This window comes from Dinoponera quadriceps, unplaced genomic scaffold (assembly GCF_001313825.1).
Source record: "Dinoponera quadriceps isolate SergipeBrazil2010 unplaced genomic scaffold, ASM131382v1 scaffold71, whole genome shotgun sequence".
Classification (NCBI taxonomy): Eukaryota; Metazoa; Arthropoda; class Insecta; order Hymenoptera; family Formicidae; genus Dinoponera; species Dinoponera quadriceps.
The window spans coordinates 836,864-861,983 of record NW_014554274.1 but is presented as its reverse complement, the minus strand read 5'-3'; the positions used below and the strand labels follow the sequence as shown (position 1 = coordinate 861,983).

At 41.9% G+C, this 25,120-nt stretch overlaps 1 protein-coding gene across 8 annotated transcripts in view; it reads left to right on the top strand.

Moving 5' to 3' along the window:
• The first annotated feature begins 873 nt into the window (after positions 1–873).
• The window catches only part of LOC106741311 (histone-lysine N-methyltransferase 2C-like), a 44,563-nt gene continuing 20,316 nt past the window's right edge, over positions 874–25,120 (top strand). For 3 of the 8 annotated variants that reach the window (XM_014613155.1, XM_014613170.1, XM_014613137.1), the window contains exons 1-25: positions 874–1,549; positions 2,176–2,350; positions 2,497–2,674; positions 3,054–3,224; positions 3,409–3,651; positions 3,736–3,979; positions 4,272–4,389; positions 4,612–4,805; positions 4,900–5,138; positions 6,096–6,645; positions 7,205–7,484; positions 8,412–8,853; positions 9,335–10,434; positions 10,699–10,860; positions 11,133–11,259; positions 11,602–11,941; positions 17,375–17,507; positions 17,661–17,764; positions 18,189–18,936; positions 19,168–19,350; positions 19,485–19,673; positions 19,875–20,150; positions 21,662–22,156; positions 22,564–22,733; positions 24,103–24,270. In XM_014613155.1, coding sequence (XP_014468641.1) covers positions 2,206–2,350; positions 2,497–2,674; positions 3,054–3,224; positions 3,409–3,651; positions 3,736–3,979; positions 4,272–4,389; positions 4,612–4,805; positions 4,900–5,138; positions 6,096–6,645; positions 7,205–7,484; positions 8,412–8,853; positions 9,335–10,434; positions 10,699–10,860; positions 11,133–11,259; positions 11,602–11,941; positions 17,375–17,507; positions 17,661–17,764; positions 18,189–18,936; positions 19,168–19,350; positions 19,485–19,673; positions 19,875–20,150; positions 21,662–22,156; positions 22,564–22,733; positions 24,103–24,270 — 6,999 coding nt within the window. In that variant the 5' untranslated portion in view covers positions 874–1,549; positions 2,176–2,205. The remainder of the gene's footprint in view (positions 1,550–2,175; positions 2,351–2,496; positions 2,675–3,053; positions 3,225–3,408; positions 3,652–3,735; positions 3,980–4,271; positions 4,390–4,611; positions 4,806–4,899; positions 5,139–6,095; positions 6,646–7,204; positions 7,485–8,411; positions 8,854–9,334; positions 10,435–10,698; positions 10,861–11,132; positions 11,260–11,601; positions 11,942–17,374; positions 17,508–17,660; positions 17,765–18,188; positions 18,937–19,167; positions 19,351–19,484; positions 19,674–19,874; positions 20,151–21,661; positions 22,157–22,563; positions 22,734–24,102; positions 24,271–25,120) is intronic. The other 5 variants (XM_014613189.1, XM_014613198.1, XM_014613179.1 and 2 more) reach the window with 3 other exon arrangements.

The following is a 25,120-nucleotide window of genomic DNA, read 5'->3' as shown; positions in this document are numbered from 1 at the left end:
TTTTCATCGAATATGAGACCAGTTGTGAAATTCATAAAAAGAAGTGTTACAACTTTCCTGTTCACGACTTATCATAGGTCGGTATTCATAATCGGATCGTAAATATAAAGGCGTAATCACAATACGGGTTAGAATTGAAGTTGGATAAAAAATTGACCAATCACAACAAAGTTTACTAAACTCAAGTTTAATCTCTAGTGTAATAACTCCTTAAACCGTATTAAGTTTATTTCCAGATACTATCAGCTCATTTTATTGGCTACGAAGCATCTAAAGATGCAATGAATTTAAGACAACTTAAATATAAGATCTGACTGTAAATATCGGCCACAGGCAAGGGATCGATCGTGTATCTTGAAACGAGATGAAAATTGCAAAGTGAAAAGAGTCACATAGATGTTGACCAATGAATTTGTAAATATTCTAGTAAATTTGCTCAATTTTATAAAATCTGTTTTCTGTTTCTGCACTGGCTGCATTAGTTGTCTTTTCATCTCTTGGTCTGTTCTTTTTAGCTGCACTGTTGAACTGGTGCAATAAGTTAGAGAAAGATAAAATCTACTTATCTCACTCTAACTTATTGCACCAATTTAGTAGTTTGCAACTAAAAAGAACAGATCATCTTTCTTGAGATTTAATGGAAAAAAAGGAAAATAAAACTAGTGCAAACCAATGCAGGAATAAATAAAAAAACTTACATAATAGAACATATATTAAGAATAAAGATAAATATTAAATATTGGGAATAGGAATTAGGAATTATTCTCATACAACGGAATAAAATGAACGACTGTATGATACAATTGCTATATTTTCTGTCACTACCTGTGGTTTTTCATTGTGCACAGGCCTTTAGACATACGTATTGTTTTGGGACGCCTTTCATGTTCCAGTTCCCCTTCAAAAATTTCCCTCCACGGTTACGTACGTTTCGTACGCATGCGCGAACGAGAGAGAACGCAAGGCACAGAACAGAGTGCATTCCTTTCTACGTGCACCTCGATCTCCACTCTTCGACGCTCGTTCCAGATATATCACGTCTACGGTTCACTCATTACGCGCGCACTTTCCTCTCTCCGTCCGCCAATCCCACTGCTCGAGTCGCTTCTAGAGGAAATCGGTGGCACAGATGGCGCCCGCGTTAGTTACCGCGACGGAGGAAATTGGGCGGCGCTGAGTCGTGTGTGTGTGTGGCGGACGCGGGGCACACACATCCGGGGATGCTCCGTGAACGCAGCGTTGGTGGCGTCGTATACTCTTCCGTTCGCCCAGAGACCTGCATGCCTGTCTGCCTGGTGCCTGGATTATCTGTGTGTGTGACATTTTTTTCTTCGGAAGTGCCGACTGACTGACCACCGAGTTCGCTACCATCAACGTGCAGGATGTTTACCCGGCTGGCTGGCCGCCGTCACCACCGCGCCCAGCAGCAGCCCGTCGTCACCGCCGCCGTCGTCGTCGTCGCTGACTCTGCTGCCGCGCGCGCGCCCGCCATGAGAATCGTCGCGTCGCTGCTGCCTTATCACTGACTTGTCGTTGCCGCCGTCGTTAGGTACGTGGCCCGCGCGCAACCCCCAAAACCGCGCGCTCCGGCCTTCGTGCGTCTGTTTACGTGTCATAGCGAGTGTACGTTCTACCCTTCAACGTCGTCCTGATCGTCGCCGTCGGCGATATCGTCCCTCCCCCCTTCCTATCTCTCGCGCTTTTCTCTCCCCGAAGAGGCCTATGGGTCCTCTGACTCTCCTCAACGTCGTCTCTCCTTCCTCCGAGGGAAGGGATTGTTCTAGAACTTCCAAATAATTGTGATTGGTCCTTATCTGATTCCTAATATGATTTCAAAGGAGATTAGGGATCTGTTTCTGGACTGGACCTTCCAGACTCTCTTGTATCTAAGTAGGACTTTTTGCATTGACTATATGAGCCGTCGTGGAAAATATCGTGTGATTAGTGTGTTACACAGCTCAGAGTCGGTTTAGTGTCTCAGTTCCAGAGAAATATACTTTATGTTTAGAACATTGTATAGTTCAGATTGGTTCGGCAAAGTTTCTTGTATCTGTCTAGAAGTATGTCTCATGACTGAAACAGTGCGGTTCAATTAATTTGACGATTTAATTTTTATAAGTGCCAGGATTTTGCTTTAACACTGTTGTATCAAATGACATTTGCATCATATTTCAGCAGGTCAAACCGATTCGTCCGAAAAGTGCCATGGATGATGAAGAGCGCCTCGAAGGTGAGGAGGAAATGGAACTGGACGAAGCTTCCGATGGCGAGGACGAGGACGAGGAGACCACGGGCATTCCTGTGTCACCAGCTAATTCCGAACAATTGCTGGGACAAACTCCAACTCCTGGTAATAATTAATAATTTTATTCAAAATTATCATTGTTATTGTTTGGAAAAATAATAGGTAGAGCAAAGTCCTATATCATATAATTATAAAAATGATAAAAATAATTTAAATTAGAGGAATTAATTAATTATTTTTTTCCTTTCTAGTCACACCAGAAGAAGGTTTTCCCGATCCACTACGGTACCAGAAATTTCCTTTAACTGGGGGCAAACCTCTAAACATCCGACGTGGGCCTGGGAGGCCTAGAAAAGAACGTCCTCTGGGGATCACTCGCGGAGGTGGCACGAGAAGATCTTTCGGCAGAGGTGGCGCGAGAGGCAAAGGGTTAGTTTACTACTTTTTATAATAATACTTCTTACAATATATGAATTTATGTACATATACAATAATATGCAATATAAATTATACAAAAGAAATAACGTTATTAAGTTATAATTTAGAAGTTCATTAGTTTTAATATCATATCAATATTAAAAGTAAAAGAGAACAATGATTGTGTGTTAGGATGTGTGTGCGTATGTGAAAATTTTAGTTCTTCTTTTTCGCAAATTTTCCTTTTTTTTTTTATAGTCGAAAAATTAAAATTTTTGCACACGTCTAATGTCCTGTTTTCGTTTATGAAAGCGTATATTTTGAGAATTTATATTAAAGAATCCAACAAATATACACCTAATATATTCTACTATCATTTCATCTTGTACAGATTGGGCTATGCAAGAGGCGTGCCGCGTCGTACTAAAAGTAAGGATGAGGATACACATTCAGAATCACCGAGCCCTCTACGCACCGGGGACGATGCTGCCCCTGATGGCGAGTCGAGCGCCGAAAGATCAATGCCGGCTCCTGAAGAACTTCCATACTTTTCTGAACAATGGTATATTCCTCCTATAGAATCAAATATATTAATAATTTATGATACAATACAGCAAAATTATACTAGTACTAGCAATGAAAGGTTCATCACGAAGGGATAAAATAAACTCTCAAAGTCTCACATTAATATACATAAGTAAGAAGAAAAAAGGGAAATAAAGAGAAAAACTATTTTTCATCTATAGGCCAGGGAAAGTTTGCGCGTTGTGCAACCTGGGCGAAAGAAGTCAATTGGGACAAGGGGAGTTTCTACGGTTATCGTGTCCGCCAGGCTTTACGCCGGAGAAACCAGCGAATCGAGAGGAGAGCACCGCTGCTGAACTTCATCTTACGGACATCGCCGCTGCTGGAGACAAGAGTCCGCGCGCTGCCACTGCCGGAGCTGGAGCCGTTACGTGTCGCCGGCAGAAGAGTTTAGCTAAGTGCAGGTACATGTTACTTTTATTATCACATATTGTTCCATAGGTCTCTTCCGAGATACACGTATCTATCTATTGCTCTGCTTATTTCAGGAATACTAGTCTGTCGAATTTTTCGGAGCCAGTGGAGGAACTAACGATCGTAGGCTACTCGGAAGAACCGGAGCTGGGTGCACTTTTCGAGACGACGGGTCACTACTACGTTCACCAGTCGTGCATGGTCTGGTCCAGCAACAGTCAAGACCTGGCGTCAGAATTGACCAGCCGTGCCGTCGTGACGGCTTCGTCACGACGTTGCGCTTATTGCTCTCACTACGGCGCCGGAATCCCTTGCAAAGTAAGTCACATTCAAGCAATTCTCTTTTGAATTAAGAATTCTTTATAATACATATTTATTGTTGCATATCATTTTTTTATTTATCACTTATTCGTGAATATGTAGTGTTTATCATTATTATTCTGATTCTGCGTGAAAATAGAGAAATCACTATAGATAAATTATTGAGAAGACATCGCTGGTTGATCAGAACGATCAGATTATACTTTCCTTTATACTTATTGTGATAATTTTATGCGCATTCCTGAATAATAAGGGACCCAGTCGTAAAATAAATGACGATATTCAACAGGTGGCATCGTGCAATCGTTATTTTCATTTCCCGTGTGCCGCAGCCTCCAGTTGCTTTCAGGACACCAAGAGCTTGTCTCTTTTCTGCGGTCAGCATCTAGGCCAAGTTCCGCTTTTGCGTAAGTTTTACAGTTTTAAAATTTCTCGATGTTAATTTTGTGTTGTAGAATCCAAAATTCCTGTACAAAATTATAATATGCGACTAAAATTGAGAGAGAATGCTGAACTTGATGATTGCTTAAAGTATTTCTAATATGATAACGACAAATGTCTGAAGAAGTTGCGAGTCTTTCGAACCTGTCAGACTCGCACTGAGGAAACTATCACACTTGACTGTGCAGTGAACGGGGATGTAACTTGCGTGCAATGCTATGGAATGGGCGACGTGTCGAATCTGGTCATGTGTTCCATCTGCGGCCAACATTATCACGGCAGTTGCGTGGGACTGGCATTGTTACCCGGAGTGCGCGCCGGTTGGCAGTGCGTTACCTGTCGCGTGTGTCAAATGTGTAGACAACCCGAGGACGTCTCCAAGGTCAGAGAAATCCTTTCGTCCACGGATGACGCGATTTCCTTCTCTCGTTTCCAATATAAGTTGAAACTTCTAACAATCTTATTCGCGACGACAGGTGATGTTGTGTGAGCGCTGCGACAAAGCTTACCATCCCGGCTGCTTGCGTCCAGCTGTAACGTCCATTCCGAAGTATGGCTGGAAGTGTAAGTGTTGTCGCGTGTGCACCGACTGCGGTTCTCGCACTCCTGGCGCGGGTCTCTCCTCCAGGTGGCATTCTCACTATACGGTGTGTGACTCGTGTTACCAACAACGAAACAAAGGCTTCTCCTGCCCGCTCTGCAGAAAAGCGTACAGGTAACGAAGACGACGTTCAGCGCGTTACGCTTATAATTACAATCACTCGGAGTTGCCACAGATCGGGAAAACCGGAAAAAAATCGTGGAAATTTATAAATTGATCAAGGAAAACCTGGAAAAGTCAGGGGAAAATATAAGAGTCTGGAATTTTGAATTTTGTTTATAATTCTCTTAAATGTTCTTATTTTAAAGAGTATTCTTATATATTATTTTTATTTTATAGTTTAACATTTACAGTAAAGAATTGCGTTCAAAACTCGTGCACTTTACACTTTTTACGTGTTAAGGCCGTGATACGTAGAAAAACTTAAGCTCTAGGCGTAAACAGTAAGAAAAGTGACCAGTCACAGTCGGTTATTTTTTGGTTGTAAAAAGAATAATCGAATGTGACTGATCAATTTTATTCAACGTTTTTATTCAATCGTCATTTTCCGTCATAATTACATTCTTTTTTCCAATACTCATTCATTTTTTGTTGACCTGAATTTGCATTCAAGATTTCTACCTTGCAATCTGTGCCTCTAAATATTAAAGTTTAAATTTACATATTGGTCATAAAAAAAATCTCCACTTGTCTGGAAAAGTCGGGGAATTTAAAGATTAATTTTCTGTGATAACTTTGATCATTCTATCACGATACCAACATAGAGATAATAGTCTTGAATCAATGATAGATATTCTCACATATCAAGAATATTTTAATATTCCCGGAAGAATTTTAATGCTAATCTTGAATTAAGTGTGAGTAATACTTGCATCGATACAAATTCAGGCAAATCAAGACTTCTAAGAAGATCTTCTAAGAAGATTATAACATTCTTGCTCACTTATACGGGAACATTTATTCTTGATTTAATACCAATTTCTTTTTCTTTTCTGTATATTAAAAAAATATCATATGTTATTATTATTATACAACATAATTTCACACTCAAACATAATATTATTACCGCAGGGCCGCGGCATATCGCGAGATGGTGCAGTGCAACATATGTAAGAAATTCGTGCACGGTACGTGCGACTCGGAGGCCGACCCGGCCGTGTACCAACAGCGCAAGGAGGCTAAGCCGGACTACGAGTACGTGTGTCTGCATTGTAAGAAGAGCGTGGCGGCCTTCGTGCGTCGCAAAGACAGCATGGACGAATGTGGCGGCGCCGTCGTCGGCAGTGACCAAAGCACTTCGCAGGATAATCTCTTTTACGGAGGTGCTCCTCGCAGTCCACGGAGCGAGAGCTCGGAGCTCGACTGCCAAGGCGGTGGCGCCGACGAAGCGCTCTACTCGGTCGGTCTCGGAAAGGGCAAACCTTATTACGCTAACAAAATCGCCAAGAAGAGACTGGGCCTCGGTTTGGGACTGGGAGGCAGCGGCGGCTGTGTCGGTAGGCCCAAGGGCGTCGGCAAGCTTGGTTACCAAAAGCGCCAAAAAATGACCGAATTTGGGAGGAAGAGGGGACCCAAAGCGAAGATGAGGGGCATTTTTGGCGTTCCTGGAGTCGGTTTGCAAGTAAGTTTTTATGTAATGTCTTGATAGATTTTTTGCCGATTACACCGAGCTATATTCGATCGATAACTGATCTCAGTTCACTTTTTTTTTTATTTAAACAGGAAGTTTACCATTTGGTTTATAAATAAATATAAAAAACGGAGAAAAAGAAAGAAATACGGAAAAAAATCGATAAAAATTTAGGCTTCGATATAAAGAATAAATAAGTAGTCGCAGAAAAGAAATTTAATCAATGAAATTCAAAATGAGAGGGCATAAGTCAGGCAATGTCTGGAGGCACTGATCAAGTTACGAAACATGGAATGCGAAAACTCATTAACTAACATGCAAATCCGGTTAATTTAGTTGAAATTTTCGTAATTTGTGCGGCGATATTCAATGTAAGAGACATTGCCTGAACGGGTCACTCTAGATAGCACATGTGAATAGAAAGCTTGAAGAATTTCGGGACAAATTATTTTATGATTAGTCGCACTAAATATAAAAAAATAATAATATAAAAAGCAAAGGGAAAACTTACTAATTGTATAAACCAATTGCTAATTTCGAAATAAATTAGCAAATATTTTCACTATTTCAGCGTCCGATGTCGGACTCTTTCTCGAAGGAGGACGAGCCCGGGGTGGAGAACCGTTTGGTCCTCTGTTCGGCCAAAGACAAGTTCGTGTTGACGCAGGACATATGCGTGATGTGCGGCGCGATTGGCACCGATCAGGAGGGTTGTCTGATCGCGTGTGCACAATGCGGTCAATGCTACCATCCATACTGCGCCAATGTTAAGGTCACGAAAGTGATCCTGCAGAAGGGCTGGCGTTGCCTCGATTGTACCGTTTGCGAAGGTGCTTCTTTGATAAATAAATCTGTCCCTTTAGGATGGCTTTACAATAGATGTGATAACACAATATCTAAAATTGAGACACAAGACGTCTCAAAGTTATCTTTAAGATGTTTTAAAAATGTTTTGAAGACGTCTCGTGTGTCGTAATTTTAGACATTTTACTGGGCAAAAGCCTTTAGTTCTAGATAGTGAATCGTAATTTCCAGCATTATCAGACGTCATCGTAATTCCGAAAATTTAAGACTCGTCCACAATGTGGTCGCTGGCAGATCGTAAAATCATAAAATCACCAACTTTCATGTCGGTATATTTTCAATTTCAGCGACTGGATTGGCCGTAGTCGTTGGAATTGGAAGCGAACCGACTAGAACGACTGCGGCTGCATTGTAGATAAGCCTTCAAGCGTTATTATGACTTTTGACAGCGCGGGAAACGAATTTTTGTCGGAAATTATGTCACATTTTATTACTTAGAGCAAAAGACTAAAGGCTTACTACATCTAACTTAGATCCGAACTTATACAAATTATATATTAAATTAACCATTAATTTATTTTAATATAATTAATCTTTTAATTAAATTATTTTAATTTATTTATTCCACTTAGCTTTCTTTAAAATTGCAAAGTTGTGTTGCTTTAAAAAGTAATATGCTTGTTCTAATTTTCTTATCTCCTATGATAGGAACTGAAGAAATAAAATTACTAAGGAATAAATTACTAGTATTAAAATTAAAATAAGATTTAAATATCAGTCTGTATTTTTTTTTCGATCACACTCAGTAGTATTCTCAGTAGTATACGTTACTTTTTATGCATTGCGAATCATTACATTAGTATGTGTGGAAAGCTTCGTACGGATCAATTTTTCTGCAAACCGTACGAATCTTTCGATGTGCTCGACAAATTACGATCTCTTTTCTCACGCAGGTTGCGGAGAACGAAACGACGAGGCACGGCTGATTCTGTGCGACGACTGTGACATCAGCTACCATATCTACTGCATGGATCCACCGTTGGAATACGTGCCCCACGGGAACTGGAAGTGCAAATGGTGTGCCCAGTGCCAGACGTGCGGTTCCAACGATCCAGGTTTCAACAGTTCCTGGCAGAAGAGCTACACCCAATGCGGTCCATGCGCCTCTCATAGTGCGTGCGTTGCCTGCCAGGAGGCTTACCAGGAGGGCGACCTTATCATTCAGTGCGTGCAGTGCGAGCGCTGGTTACACTGCGTCTGCGATTCCATCAAGAGCGAAGCGGAAGCCGAACGATGCGCCGAAGAGGGATACATCTGTCTCCTCTGCCGTCCGAGAGACGTGCCGCCGCCTCACATTCTCTGTGCACAGCCTAAGATCCAGCCAAAGTATACCAGGTCTGGAGAAAGAAAACTATTTCATTGTAACATCTTCGATTTTATATTTATTAATTATGTATAAGTTCAGTTTCTGTCAATTTGAGTCGTGAACCACCGTTGATACCAAGGTTAATAGTAATAGTTGTTACCTGAAACTTTTCTGACATGAAATACTCGTATCTGAATTTAGAGTTAGATTTGAACCTCTCATTTGAATCGTAACACGTTACATTTGCAATTGCGATTCGACTGAAGAACTCACATTTAATTTTAAGCTCTCAAGCCTTAATATCTCACTTGAAGCATGTTTTAAATAACAATTATCAATAAGTCCTAAAAGATACCTTTTGAAATAGATTACTCCCGAAGTCTCATCAATTTCATATTGAAAAATGATAATAAAATTACGTCCTTATGTTTAATTTAGTTTTTTTTTTTTTTTTATGATCGAGTTTAAAACATATATTTTATATACGTGTATATATTATGTATATATCAGATCCTCTCCGCCACCCGCAACTCAAAGTCCGGAGCTCTTCAAACCCTCCACTCAGCCGCATTTGGTCGACGGAGTCTATCTCTCCGACGCTGGGATGAATCACATTAAATCCCTGACGTCGGAACATCAGCAAACGCGAAAGAAAAGAAGGAAATTGTTGCCATTAGTAGACAAAGAGGCCGACATCATGGCGACAATCGAATCCGTCGTTGCTGGGGGTAGTCTGGACAATTCTTTAGAGGGAGAGGGTGGCAAATTGGAACTAGTGGACGTAAAAGATGAGCCCGCCGAAGTGAAAGAAGGCACCGTGTGGACCGCTGACCAGCCACCTCCGGAAGGCTTCAGCGTCTGCACATCGGAAGCGGGTCTCCCGGTATTGCGGCGGAAGCGTCAACGGAACTTGCAAAAGTTGGGTATTGGGGGTTTCAACGCGCGTTTCCGCACCCGGAAGGACAAAGAGGAAGAGGGCGTCGACCTCGAAAAGCAAGGGGAGGCCTGGATTCTTATTCTCAGATCGGGAGAATCGGAGAAACCAGGCGGCCCGGTGCTAGAATCCTCGATTGTTGGAGGAGTGGGCGACGACAAACCCCGCCGGAAGCCCCAACGTCGGAAACCGAAACCCAAGTTAGCCGAATGCTTCCCTCTTTATATGCAGGAGGCCTTCTTCGGCAAGGATCTAATGGACACCACGAAAGACAAAGAACTGGAGAGCAGCAGTGAGTCCGAGAGCGAGCGTAATGTTCCTGGAAACGCTGATACCATTCAATTATCTCAGGACGAGCTCAAGGCGATGGAGCAAGTGAAAGCCAAGCAGGAGAAGGAGGACGACCAGAAGGTGGTGGTCCCCGAGCAAATTAAGAGAGAAGAGATCATGGAGGATGAAGGAAGTGACACAGAAGCGCTCGGGGATATTTTGCCGATATCGGGAGACCTGCTGGATAGCGACCTGGTGAATACCATCATGAACGAGCCGGATGAGGATTTGGCCAAGGCTAGCGAGGCGTTGGACGAGTTGGATGACGCGCAAGCGCCCAGCAAGGACGAGCTGACGGATATTCTGAGTCCGCATTTCACTCTGGAATCGATGGTCAGGGACACCGGTAAGTCTTTCTGAACGAGTATTTCTGAGAGAGTACACGACGGGGTCACTCCATCTTGAGTACGATTATGAATTTTCTGGTGTTACTCGACCATATAAAATGATTTAATTCTACGTGGGTCTCAAATTTGAATTTTTTTTACAGCTTAGTATCGTATAAACCCTGACTTTAGACAAAAATTAAATCTTTCATAATTAGACGTTTGGTTTGAATATTAATCGATTTCATGAAACTGGATATTCCAATCGATTATTTTTCTTTCAGGACTGCCAAACATGGACAGCAAAGACATCGAGGAGATCTTTAAAGGTGTGTTAACAGACGAGTCCCAAGAGTCCCAAGAGTCATCAGTGTTTTCCGTTCAGGCTCAGGCCTCGCATCCTTCGTCGTCCACCACTCCGTTGGTGTCACCATCTCCTCATCCTGGTGAGTGCAAATTATATTTTTCCTCTTGATTATGTTCACGCGTATTTTATCGTTTCATGTGGTATTTTTGTGAAACAAGACATACAAACGCTGCGACAATTATTCACCACAATGTAAATCGCAATTACCATTTAACAAAGCAATTTTCCATCATGTTATAATCTCAGTTTCAATTTCCAATACGTAGTCTATTGTTTCAAAAAATTATGATCTTTGGACCATAATAATGAATTTAGAAAAAGATATTTTTTTAATAATACTCTTACGTATAGGTATTCCAACGGCAATGCCTTTGGTAAGACCCCAAGTGCCTGGTACTTTATCCTCTGTAGGACAATCAAATCTTAATTCGCCCATGAGTTTCCCACCGCCTTCTCCGTATCATTCTGAATATAGCAAGTAAGTACCGACATTATAATCAATCGAAAGTACAATAAAAATCCAATTTAAAATTTCTATTAAAATCTCTATAATTAATACGCAAAATGCTCACTGCAACTTAAATCGAAACTTTTAATAGAATTTTACAATTGCCTCATGGTGGCTCGGATTTATTTATCATTCTTAAAAGTATTGTTAAAAGTAAGATCTATATAATTAATAGTAATATATTAAATAAAAAATATCTAATAATCGGTAATAATTATATTTAATATATTTGTCTTAAATGTTAATTTTTATGTTTGAAATTATGTCCTTAGTATAGTTATCTTTAAAATCATTCATGTGGCGTTTTCGTAGTAGTCCACAATTCAGTCCTGCGTTTTCCGAACCGCCCAGTCCGTGGGTGAATCCCGAGGATGAAGGCAATGGTCCTGCGAGCAATGCTACTATCTCGTATAACCAAAGAAGCAACCTGAAGTTGGAAGCCGACGAGGCGTTGGGCGCAAACGCAACTATATCATCCGTGCTCTACGCCAATCTCAATCATCCCGAGTGGAAAACCGAGTATCCCGCCTGGTCCGAGAGGTGTAAGCAGATCTTGAAGAAGTGGCGAGCTCTACCAACTGACAAAAAGGCTCCATACCTTACTCAGGCTCGCGATAATCGTGCTGCTATCCGCATGAAGAAAACGCAACAGGTAATCAGACTGTCTTACGAAGTAGTAGAAAAAGACAAAAAGAAATGTGCGGACTAGGTGTATACAAAGTGTCTCGAAACTGTCGCACTTCCATTCTCATGTCAAGTCTGAAGTTGTCGTCGTATTTTAAAACAGAAAGAACATTGTATGTAGATGCTAAATAATCCTATGTAATTTTTTCGCGACTTTCTTCCTTTTTTTCTTATATTTTTAAGATTGTGAGAAAACAAATTGAAAAGTGAAAAGTGCGACGTTCGGGACATTTTCGTATCTCCAGAGACGTTCATGGGGTTTCGTCCTCGATCGTGTCTTGTGCTAACACGTAAGTGAGACTAACAGCTCGACCTCTGTGTGTCGCAAATCACGTACCCATTGTGAACTTCAGGCTATTTTTACAGTGATCGAGAGAGAAAAAATTTATTATCAAATTTAAAAAATTCGAAGTTTATTCAAAAATTATTACTAACACATTCATCATTAATTACTCATACAAATTTGACGTTCGTTTAAATTAGCTAAGCGGCAGTAAAGCTGTACCATTTTATTTTAATTATTTATTATAATGCAATAATTAATTTAAAATGTGTGTGATATCTTCACGTGATGTCTTTCGCGAAGATAGTTTAAACGAAATGTTTGTGTGGCAGAATTATTATCACAGTTAGGATTTTATAGTAGATCCGAATTGTATCTGAATGCGAGGGAAAATAATTTTAAATATATGTATATAAACACAATATTATAATGAGTTGAATATATAAATAGTTCCGTCGCCCATTTCACTTCTATCAGATTTACAAGTACGAATTGCACTGTACATGGACGATGAAATCTGTTGTTTATAATGCCAGAAATATTTGCACTCACGAGCGAGAATAAGTAAAAGTCCCACAGTTGGAAATTTTTGATCGCATCTCTCATATAAATTTTATTGTAAGCTAGTAATATTGTAATTAGTAGTATAATAAGTCCTATTCAAGCTCAAATTTATACAAGATTGAGCGTGAATGGGCCTTTCATATAGTGGGTCTAAATGAGGTGAAGAGGGACGGTTCACATGGACTCACTCTACATTCCCGATCTTTAGAAAAAAAAAGAGTAGTTGAATTTATAGAATTTGTCATAAAAAGATTCATAGATACGTGTGTTTAAAGAAGGAAGTAATCACACAAATCTCATTTGTAAGTCTAATCTTCATGAATCAGATACATAGACCCGTATCATCTATCGCTTTTTTTCAATTATATTTATGATTTTTTTTATTAATCCAGTTCAATTTAAAATGAATTGTGAGGACTTCTGTGAGGAATTGTGAGGATTTTTTTTAATTCATAGAGAAATGTAAACAATGCATAAATTTATAGATTCGTAAATGTATAAACGGACCCCCTCCCCCGCTACTTTCTCTGACTTCTTTTTCTCAAATCAGCCTTACGTGTGTACAGTAATTAAAAACATATCTACATGAAGCATCTAGAGTACACAAAGTAGACCCACAGATTTGCGAGTCCGTAGACCCGTACGAATATCCATATAGATCCCATCTTTATATTTTACGTCTCTCTCTCTCTCTCTCTCTCTCTCTCTCTCTCTCTCTCTCTCTTTCTCACAATTACGTGGAACTGAATGTATCACATGTGTGTGCTAACGATCGACTCATCGTTTCTCAATGCGCGTCCCGTCTCGCCTCATTCGGGCCCATTATACCATTCTTCGCGTACAGGGTGTTTCTCGTGAAGTTACCCGACCCGGTGCACATCAAAAGGACGCGCATTACATTACATTTGTATTCTCGCTGATAAGCAATTATATCGAGTCTTTGTCAAAAAGAGGGAGGAGAGAACGACGTCTAGTCGTACGAGAGGCACCCTGTACGAACCGCGTCGTGTGAACGAGGACCACCACCAGCGGCCGCTGTTAACCCGACAGTTCTCCAAGGACATTTCACCGAGCACCACCACCACCACCACCACCACCACCACTACCACCAACATGACCACCACCACCACCACCACCACCACTACCACCACCACCACCACCACCACCACCACCACCATCACCACCACTACCACCACCAACAACCCCGCGACCGCATCCGGCGCCGCCAGCATCATGATGAGCAAACCCGTGGGCTCCCTGGGCCTCGCGAGACCTTTGCTAACGGCGCCCCTGCAGGAGAAGCAACAGCCGGCCGGGGTAGGGATGCTGATGACCAGCACGACACCGACGTCGTCGTCGGGGATGCCCAGCGGTAGTCAGCAACATCAGCAACATCAACAACATCAGGAGGTGTGTGGGGTGCAGGGAGCAGCGTCGAGGCAGCTAACAACTCCCACCCCCCCTTGCCCGTCGCCGCCAGAGAGCGCGAGACAGGCCCAGTCGTCGTCGACCTCTTCACCTCCGTCCCGTTCCTCCTCCTCTCATTGTAGAGACCCAGGTGAAGGGCAGCCACCACAACCACCGCCACCTCCACCTCCACCTCCACCGCCTCCTCAACATCAGCAACAACGTTCGGTAGCGGTGCCCGCCGCGATTGTTAACGCTGGTGACCAGCAGATCCGAGTGCTCACCCCGTCCGAGATCATGCGCACTCTCCCGTCCCTCAGCCAAGAGCATTATGACCCGCCGTTGCCGCCACCCCCACCGCCCACCGCGATTGTTCACACTGTCGTTGTACCACCGCCCCTCACCCCCGTACACCATCACCACCACCACCACCACCACCACCATCACCACCAACACCACCACCCGAGTAACGCCATGGTGAGAGCCAACTTTTGCCCGCCGAACTCTGTTAGTGTCTTCTTCTACTTCGTTCTGCCTCTTTCTGTGCCCGATGATGTCTGATCGAGACTTAGTATTCCTCCTGTATGTCGACGGCAACAATGACAAACTGTCGTGGTAACTTCGTTTTTTTTTTTTTTTTCAGTCTACTTCTCGTTTTTTCGAGCTATATTCTACGTTGTCGTTCTAGTAGTGTGCGCGCCGATAGAGTATCGGCGATCCTAATAACAGCTGTAACTGCAGCAGCAATAACGATNACGATATATGTATATATATTTTTTTTTTTTTTTTTTTTTTTTTTTATCACTTTGTTTCTCTGTTACAATTATCTGTGAGAAACGAGGAAACCCAGCGGGAAGGAAATACGCAAACACGGTTTGCCGGAAAGTTACGGTTTTGCAATTACGATACTTTTTATTGGCGCCGTTGATATGTACAGGATGCCTCGCTGTATTAGCGCATCGACGCTCGATGGCAAATATCTGATTTTTATACGTTTTAATTTCTTCTATATAAATATTTTATTATCATTCAAGTCAGTATGTATTGAGTATTCATAGTAGAGAATATATTTGAGTACCCTTTATTTAAATTAGTAGAATTGATATTGTTGATTCTAATTCCAGTCTCTCTCTCTCTTTCTCTCTCAATTTGAATTAGCGCGAATGATTTTGTTTGGAATGATCAGACATTTTTGTATCTCTTCGTCTTCCTCGATTTTAATTTATTTGAATATAAAATATATTATTTTTACCTTCTGTGCGTTAGATCGCCTCTGTGACGGAAATTATTGTGGTAGCATTATATATATATATATATATATATATTTTTTTTTTTTAACTTAAACATTTCCATGGCATGTTCAAGGATGGTAGCACATCTTCTTTTACTTCCGTCATTTCTTCTGGTCCCTCATGATCCTAAATTATAAATCATTTTGTCCTTTGTCCTCTGGATCCGCCCGATATTGCTTACGATTGATTTATTTATCGTTGTTGTGGGTGATTGGTAGATTTGTATCGCAATATATATATATATATATATATATATATATATATATATACATATATATATCGTTGTATAGTGGTCATGCGCTAGTTTAGTACTAATATCATCATCGTTTTACTTTCCCTGCAAGAGAAAGGCAATTTTCTCTGCGCAATAATTGCATTTTACGAGTTACTGATACAATCGTTATATTTTCGTCAAGTTACTTATATCAATCATATGATCATTTATATTTATATATGCATTTATTATTTGATATTTATTCATATTTATTTTAATATCATTATATCCTTGTTATCGCTTCAATATTTATCTAATTCTTATATTGTTCTTAATATATTTATATCTTTCTATTGTAAATGAATAGACACGATATTATTTTTCGGACTTTTTTCTCGGAAATCAAATCAAGTCTCGTATATATTGCTTGCCTGTTTTACAGACAATGGTGTTTAAGTTTTAACATACCTCTTACTATTTATATTTATATGATTATAATTGTAATTTCTGTTACGTAATTGTTGGGATTATATTAACACTTTGACACATGCATGGGTGTGAGATTGTCGCATTAATCCCTCCGACGAACAGGTGTTTGTGGTGTTTTGTGTCATTTGTGTTGCGAACGAGAACTTTTTCAGGCGAGTGGAATATATTTATACACAATTATACTAATATTATTAATTGACTATTATTATCTTTCTACTATATCTAGATGGTGGCTGGTATTCATTGCTCCCAGTGTGTTTGCACATTCGAGATCTGCCAAATCTCGCTGATCATGATTAATTTAGCAGCGTGTTGTTACTTTTACGAGTGTTTATGCAAAATATACCCATTGTGCGCCATAAATCTAAAATCATATAATCGTATAAAAATGCAAAGATCACGAAAAGTTGAGATTTCAAACTACAGGTGACATTTTTAATATGTTTAAAATATTAATTCAGTCGTAAAAATTGGAAAGTTCACGGTATATATTTCGCAAAAATTACAAGAGAAAAATTACGTGCACTAGAGTTCATTAAAGACACCTGAAGAGAACTAGAAAATAAAGATAATTAAGATCGTTTAGATCGTCGTCGTTACAGACTGTAATATTACTGTAATCGTTACAGACTGTATAATTTTAGTATTCAGTCCCCGGTTTCTCATGCAACAAAGTTTATGTTTCTGTAACTACGAAACTATATAAACAATAAACGTCTAGATATGTTCCTATTTTTGTCGAGCTATCTCCAACACTTGGCCCACCTTGTGTACATGAGCATTCTTTATTGGCTGATTGTAATTATTGCCTCGTGTTGAACAGTGCTTTACGAAAAAAAAGGTCATTACATTTCACCAATGTTATTCACTCGTGTAACAATCATTTACCGTATAAAATATTTTCGTGAATTCTGGATATTAAATTTTGAGTTTCCCAGTTGAACTGAAACTTAACGGAAATAATAAAACTAATGAAAATAATGAAGTAATCTCTCGATCGAAATTGCGACAAAGTTTGGATGTGACTTAAAATTGAAAGTTAAAATTAACAATTAGTGACACAATTTATCAAAATTAGTTGGTCGCGTCGAGAAATGTAGTGACTTTTCCTAATAACTGTTTCGGGGCCTATACCGACTTGATCTTTAACAGGAGCAGGACAGGCTGTCGAACAGAGATCGGAGCAAAGAGGCTGAGCAGGAGAGGCAATGGAAGCAAATGCAGGCCGTACGTCAGCAACAGCAACAGATGCAACAACAGGTTATTCACGAGCAACGTGTACATGGTACGTCCTTTATATTATCATTATTAGATAGTATCATAAAATTCTTAATGTAAAAGACCCCGTAAAACTTAACCCCTTAAAAACCCCTTAAAGATTTATCTGAATTAAACTAAATTAAATTCCCTGGATGATATCTTTTCTCTTAATTAACAGCGATCGCAAGAGTGCAAAGACAAATCAGCGAGGAAGGCACGCCCCAATTGGCTCCAGATACCAATACCGGCGTGACGACTCAATTACAAGTTTCCACGGCACAAGTAAGTGCATTTCACGCGTAGTTACATCCTAATAATAAATTACAATTCATTATAAATCAATTAAAGATTTATGTAGGAAAGCCTGTATGTGAGCGAACGCTAGTTAGAAATGCGCAAATATAAATAGCAAACATTCAGGTTAATGAAGTTGTATTCAACAACTTCAATACGACTTGCTTGATATAACTTTATTAACCTGAATATTTGCTGTTTATATTTGCGCATTTCTAACTAGCGCCCGCTTTTATAGACCTTCCTATTACATATCTTAATTGATTTTTAATCTAAGAACGTTAATCTTTTTATACTACTCATTATCAGTTCAACGTCCTTCTTATATCGATTACAGTCCCGTAAAGAATAGAAAGTGTATCATTCGTATTTAAATACATCAACTGATATTTAACGAGGATCGTCGTTGCAGGACACAAGCCAGCTGACTCCATTGGCGTCCCCCTCGCCAGGCTCGCGCAGCACCTTTGCGACGCCACCCCTGAAGGTAACCCGCAGCAATCTCACCCCGCAGAGTCCGCATCAGGGTATGGTTCGCCTGCCCAATCAGGTCTGCCCTATCTCCCGAACCCCGGGGGTCGTGCGACCAGGTTTCCCGCAGCCACCGTCGCCTTTCTCGCCGCAGGCGCCCCAATCCCCCCATGACTTTCCGCAGTCTCCGGCGTCCTCTCAAGCGCTGGAGCAACAGCAGCAGCAACAACAGCATTTCCAGCAGCGCTTCGAGGGTAGCGGCGACGGGTTCTCGCCGCGGGGTCCCGCGCCCACATCGTCTTCCTATTCGACATCGTCGCCGCAGCACGCGACAGCACCGGCGCCACCGGGTGCCGCTCCCCGCGCCGTCTTCAATCCACCGGCCCCCTCCGCGCGACCTGCTCCCGTTTACGCGCCCCCACCACCTCCGCCACCACCTCCTGCGCCTCCATCTTCGCGTACTCCTGACCCGTACAACGTTGCCGGCGTACAACCGCCTCCGGCCACCCCGGTCCCTGCTGCTCCGGCAGGCTATCCGTCCCCACGTGCCCCCGAGCCTCCCAGGGCTCCCGGGCAGGAGCAAGAGGTCTTTAGCCAACAGCCGGAGGTTAATCGCCAGCTGAGAGATCTCCTGCAGAGGCAGCAGTTCAACAAGAAGATCGAAGGAGTCGGGACTAGCTGGACTCCAGGTATGCTTGGCGTCTTTCTTTCTCTCGAGTTACGCTGTGTACGTCTCATTATATATTGTTGCTACTTCATTTTTATTGTTTCATTTGTGGAGACTAACGAGACGATTTTATATTGGAATTAAAGAGATTAATGTTACATCAACCTGGACATGCAACAATATTTTAATAATTACTAATTTACTGTATTCGTTATTTTTATGTGAATGAAATCGTATTGTTCCGCTGACGCAGATGGCCAGAACAATTCCGAGAGCGGCCAGCAGCAGTTCGAAACAAGCCACGTGCAGCTTCCGCAGCATTCTCAAATACCCGGCAACTCTGGCAACGAAGGCACCTTCCGCCATCCTCTGCCGCCCGGTATTGTCCGGCCCAGAATGCCCATACAACCAAACGTTCTGATCAGGAATCCCATCGGTACGTTTTTTATTGTATTCATCTCCGTATTAAAGTTTCACTCGATATTTCCCGTTATTGTCACGGTCGAATGAAATTTTCAATCGTGTGTGTGTGTCGTGTACGCTCAGAAATAATTTTGCGACACTTTGCAGCGGGTAACATCGACGCACGACTTCAAGGTATCGATCATCGTACCAGGATGCTGCTGCAGAGACCTCAGGCAAGCGCTGCCTTGCCTCAGCAGCATTTCCAAGGCGCCCAAGCCCTGCAAACGCGGTTACCTGCTGCTAGGACCGCTATTTCCGAGCCCTACGACATCTTACATCAACAAAGATTTGCAGGTGAATCAATAGACTCTTGTATCCATATATATATCCATATGTATATAATAAGATCTATTTAAATTTTATTGTCATTCTAATTTAACTGGACATTGTTTCATCTTGATTTTACTTCANTTTTTTTTTTTTTTTTTTTTTTTTTTTTGTCAAGTATACCATATTTTCTCCTCTCTTGTAAATGATCAAATATTTCTCCTTCAGACGCGAATCCGACGCCAAACTTGAACCAACGCATTGCACGCACTGCGCAAGACACTCTGAATCAGGGCATTCGCATGTTGGGCGCTCAAGGTATGGTGCGGGCGCCACTACCCACGACCATAAGCGAGACCACCACCTCGGAAGCCTCGTCTGAGATTCCCGACAATGTCACGGCCGAACTGGAAAAGTTGGAACAGGAAGGTGCCCCGATGGTCGAAGTCGAGGGTGTCAGTGCAATATTGGGCGATTTGGCCGACGACGACGACGAGTTGCTCGGTGAGTTTTCCTACAAAAGAGATTAAATTATAAGTATAAAGTGGATATTTGTGGATAACTAAAAAGTATGTGACCCGGGCCCCGTCGGTCGGTAGACGTTCGTCCCGCCCCGGCCGGCGGGGTGGTCGTTTCCGGTATCGCTGGTTGACCGTGTCCGGTGTCGGTGGCCCTGGCGTAGCTCGCCGGATGTCCAGGCGTCTTGTGGTGAGAGTGTATGTGTGTGTGTGTGTGTGTGTGTGGACGAGTGAGTGAGTGAGCGAATAAGTGAGCGAGCGAATATTCGATATTAGCCGTTTATTTAAATTATGTGCCACGATGTTTGGTACAGATTTAATGATAACAAGCCGTGCTTTCCATCTGCCTTTTAACGCCGGTAAATATTGCGATGACAGTGTCGGTGACGGAATCCCGTGTTTATATTGCGGCCGTGTATTGATGGCTCGCTCGGTGTTTCGGCGGATCGGTGTTTCCCGCTGCGAGGATCCCGCGGTGTCAGCGGAGAGCGGGCGCGGTATTAGCGTCTCGGCGTGTTGATGTTTCGCGGCTTTAAATTTGACGGTCTCGCATCGGAGTGCAACGGCGGAATGCACCTGCTCGACTCGGCGTCGCGGTACGCGGTTCGCGGTGATTGCCGCACGCGGAGTGCCCGCGTCGGTCGACTCCCGGAGCGGAGGACACGCGGTATCGTGCCTCCTTACAGGAACGGTGGAGTCGGCCGGGCGAGCCTAGCCAACGTGCAGCCGGCGGCGGTCGGTTCGCGGCGGTCGGTGGTACCTCCGGTGAGGTGCGGCGGAGAGACACGCGTTGTCTCTAGTTACGCGTTCGCACGCCCCGGAGACGCAGAGCCCAACGACTAGAGTGGAGTGGCCGAGGTTGTGAACGCTCAACAGAGGCGGCGAACACACCACCCCAACTCGTGCCGATCCCCAGGTCTGCCGCGGGCAAGAGGGCCGGGAGCTCCCGGTGGAGACGGCGAACACACCGTCCCGAAATGGAAGTTGTTGTGAATCCGGTGCCCGCGACTTCCACGGGAGAGACCGCGTGCGCACGACCTCTGACTTTCCGGATGACAGGATGTCGATTCGGCTGCGAACTCACAGCAGCGACGGCGTACGCACCGTCGCGGTCCCTCGACCTGGGGATGGGATCCGGAGCAGCTTGTGATCTTGCGATCTCGGCTGACTCCGGCGGAGTCTGGTCCCGATAGCACGGCGGCGCGGTCTTTTATACCGCGTTTTCGCGGTTTTTCCGACACGTGTTTGGCAACAACAACAAACGTTGTTGCTTACGTGTACACGTGTCGGTTGCGTGCTTCGCGTGTGAATTTGTTTGTCGGCGCCTAGCGCCGTTTCTGCGACCGACGGATGGTCGGTCGGTCGCGGTGTTTGCCGGGGGGATGCATCGTCGCAAGTGATATACATTATTAATGTAAAAAGAAAATCACATCATTATATAAAATATATATTTCATGGGCAAATGTATGATTCAATGTGAATTTCTTATTTGTGCAGCTGAGATGGGGGCGGACTTCAATATCCTGGAATACGCGGATCCCGAGTTGGCAGGCGGCGAGAAAACCAACATCCTAGACTTGGATCTAGAGCAGGTGGAGGTAGAACCGAAGGAAGAAAAACAAAAGAAGGAAACCAAGGACGAGGAGCAAAAACCGGATCATCTACCTAGTGGTCCGGCTGAAATCGCCGATTCATGCTCGACCAGCACAACGTTGACAACATTAACCGAAGGCACCAACGTACCGTCGATGACGTCATCGCAACCTGCTTCACAGGCGAACACAGCGGCGATGCAGGTGCAGGTGGTGCAGCAGCAGATGCACCATCATGTACAGCAGGCGGCAGCGATGGGCAGACCGATGCCGCCGGGAACGAGACTGGTGTCACCAGATGGAGTTCTCGGAGTCGTGACTTCCACCAATACAGTAACGGTCAGTTATCCATCGAGCTTCCCAGGACATCCCCAGAGAATCTCGCAGGCGCACATTCAAGGTAAAATTACTTGGATTAAATTAAATTGACTTAATTAATTGGAATTATCTTTGATATGCGATTGAATATATCTTTGGTATGTCAATTAAATTTTGGATACTAAAATAATCGAATTCATAATATTACTTATATAAAAAAACTATATAGGGTATCTCAGAATAAGAACTAAATATTTTGGGGGCTTAAATATGAGGACTTTAAAAAAATCGAATGATATGACTTCAAAACATTGTTTTTTCTACGGTATTTCTCCTTCGAAACCATTCAAAAATTGTGGCTCTAAACATTTCTCATATTATTAAAAGCAAAGGAGATATTCCAATGTTATGTTAGGGAACACTCTGTATACTTTATTGAATAATTACTGCATCGTTATTCATATCGTTCATACATGTTTCATGTTGCAGTTTCGCAACCACAACGCCTCGGCATGCGAGTAGCGAACGTGCCCAATGTAGCGGGCAGAGTTGTCGCCGTGAATCACATGATCGGGCCTCGAATGCCTTTAGCACCACCACCGCCTCCGCCACCACCCCCATATCCAGGACCTCCACCCCCGTATCCCGGACCGATCCAGGTAAGTGTCGTTTCTTCAGTTTAAAACAGCCTTTCTTGAAATTTGTATGCATTGCTTCGATATTTAGTACATCCATGAAGGAGGTCTAATTAATAAATTAAACGAGAGAGAGAGACAGATTGAAATGATAAATATTTCTAGAAGATTTATATAGGTTAATAATTACTATGGATATGAATCTAAGGTGATTTATAAGAGGAAGAAATTTGTGAGCGGTTGTTATTTTATTTTACCATCTATATATTTATTTAGTTATTATTGAAAAACGAAAATTATAGACATCTTTTCCATTGAACATAGAAATTAGTAACAATTATAAGTGTAAATACATATGTAATTTAAAGAGTTATTTAAAGAATGACGATCATGGTGAGAGACGCGATGCTAAAACGCTAAACTCCATTCTGACAACTTACATTTACAATAACACAATTTGCAAGCGTTTTATAATGTATACTTAACTAATAAGATGTTTCGCAATTGCATGTACGATATTTCTGTGTCAGTTAGTTTTGCTGAATTTATTTCAGAAATATTTTGCGCGGCTGCAATATCGAGTATACGGTAATTTTGCGTAGTTTTACTCTTAGATTGCAATTTTAAGATTATACATAAGTGTTCTCGTAGATTACACTGTAAAAACTATTTTTACGTAAACTCTTTAAATATGTTATCTGTTCAAAAAACTTTGAATCTACCAAGAACATGACAATTATATTTATACTTCAATTTAAGAATTATCGGATTATTTAGTGGCCGTAAATTCTCTTACATTTATGCAAATTATTCACAAACACAACAATAAATAGGTTAACGTAATCAGAGGTCGAGATTGAGGTCGGGTTATTAAAATTTGCTGTGAACGTAAACGTAGCTAAATAACGAATCTTATCCTCTCAGAGCCAAGAAAAGCACTGTCTTATAATAAAATAGAGTATGTAATTTTGTACGTTAAAGAGAAATTGGTTGAAACTGTATGACTCACCTGTTAAATCAGTTTTCACTGTATGAAAGTTTGAGATCCTGTAGAATTCTGCCGGATCTCTCAAAATCTCATCGAGAACAACTTCAGTACATATTTTTGTAATAATTTGAAACTTCCTTTCCTCTATCAATTATCAAAATTTTTTTTAAGCGAAAATATCAATTCAGTAAATTAATTGTTTGTGTGTAAAAACTTATTCATATATATATATATATATATATTCCGTCTTCAATGAGATTCGAATTAATCTCTGAGATAATCAGAGATCATCGCGAAAAGTGCGTAGAAATGGCGCTGAAAGGATAGTCGTATCGTAAGAATACTGGCTGGTGTCCTTGGCCTGGGTGTGTTTGCAATATGCATTTGGTGTTGGCGCATGTCTAGATGGGGCTGTGCCTAGGTGGTGGTGGCGGGCGGGCTATGACGCGGCCCCCGCCGGTGGTCCATATGGGGCACCAGCAGGTGCCGGTGGCGGCGGCGGGCCCGCCGATGTGCCCCGCGGTTCACACCGGCGCACCACCGCACCCTCACCGGAGACCCTTGCTTCTGCAGGTGAGCGAGATTCGGGGCAGTTTCCAATACGACCTACCTCCTCCCTCGTGTCGAGGAAACGAGAACGTACCCCTGTAATACCTATTCCATTGGAGAACCCCTCTAGCAAAGCACTTCTCTATTTAGAGGATGGATATATTATATCTGCAGAATATTACGCAGAGTGTTGTTGAACGACGGGGGAAAAATACAGGAGATTACAAGGGGTGAGACAAACGTTTTGCGTCGTGAGTCCGGGGGTCAAAAGTAAGAGATGACAGAGCTGTGTGACTCTTTAAAGTTAGAAATTGTGTATAGAAAAATCGCTATTCACAACTTTAACGGGCCATAGATTTATTTATTTTTTTATTTTTAAATCATTTACGACTAAAATGTTTGTCTCATTGACCTGTATTATGTCTCGGGTTCTTTCCTTCTTGTCCGATAATACCCAGTGTACATATAGTATCTGTATGTATCTGAACTCCACCGGCAAACTTCTATATAAAAAAGTAAATAAAAGTCTTAGTAAATATATGCCTTCAAGTGCTTAGTTTTTGAGATATAGCTGCCGCAATTTCAGTTAAAAAAATACATATTTTATTCATTAAATCGTGTTTTACAAATTAAGTAATTAGACGCACGATGTTATAAAAATTATTCAAAATGTGTCTGCCTCCCTTATCAATGCAGAATTGACATCTGTGGAAAAAGACACGCGTTTTTCTAATTTCACTCGCAACAAATGGTAATAATATATCAACGTCACAATGAATAATTTGTGCAGGTGATTCCTCGCTAAATATTCAGAAATATCAAAATTTATAATTATTCTCTTTAAAAACGGATCTAAAATCGTTGTATTAGTATT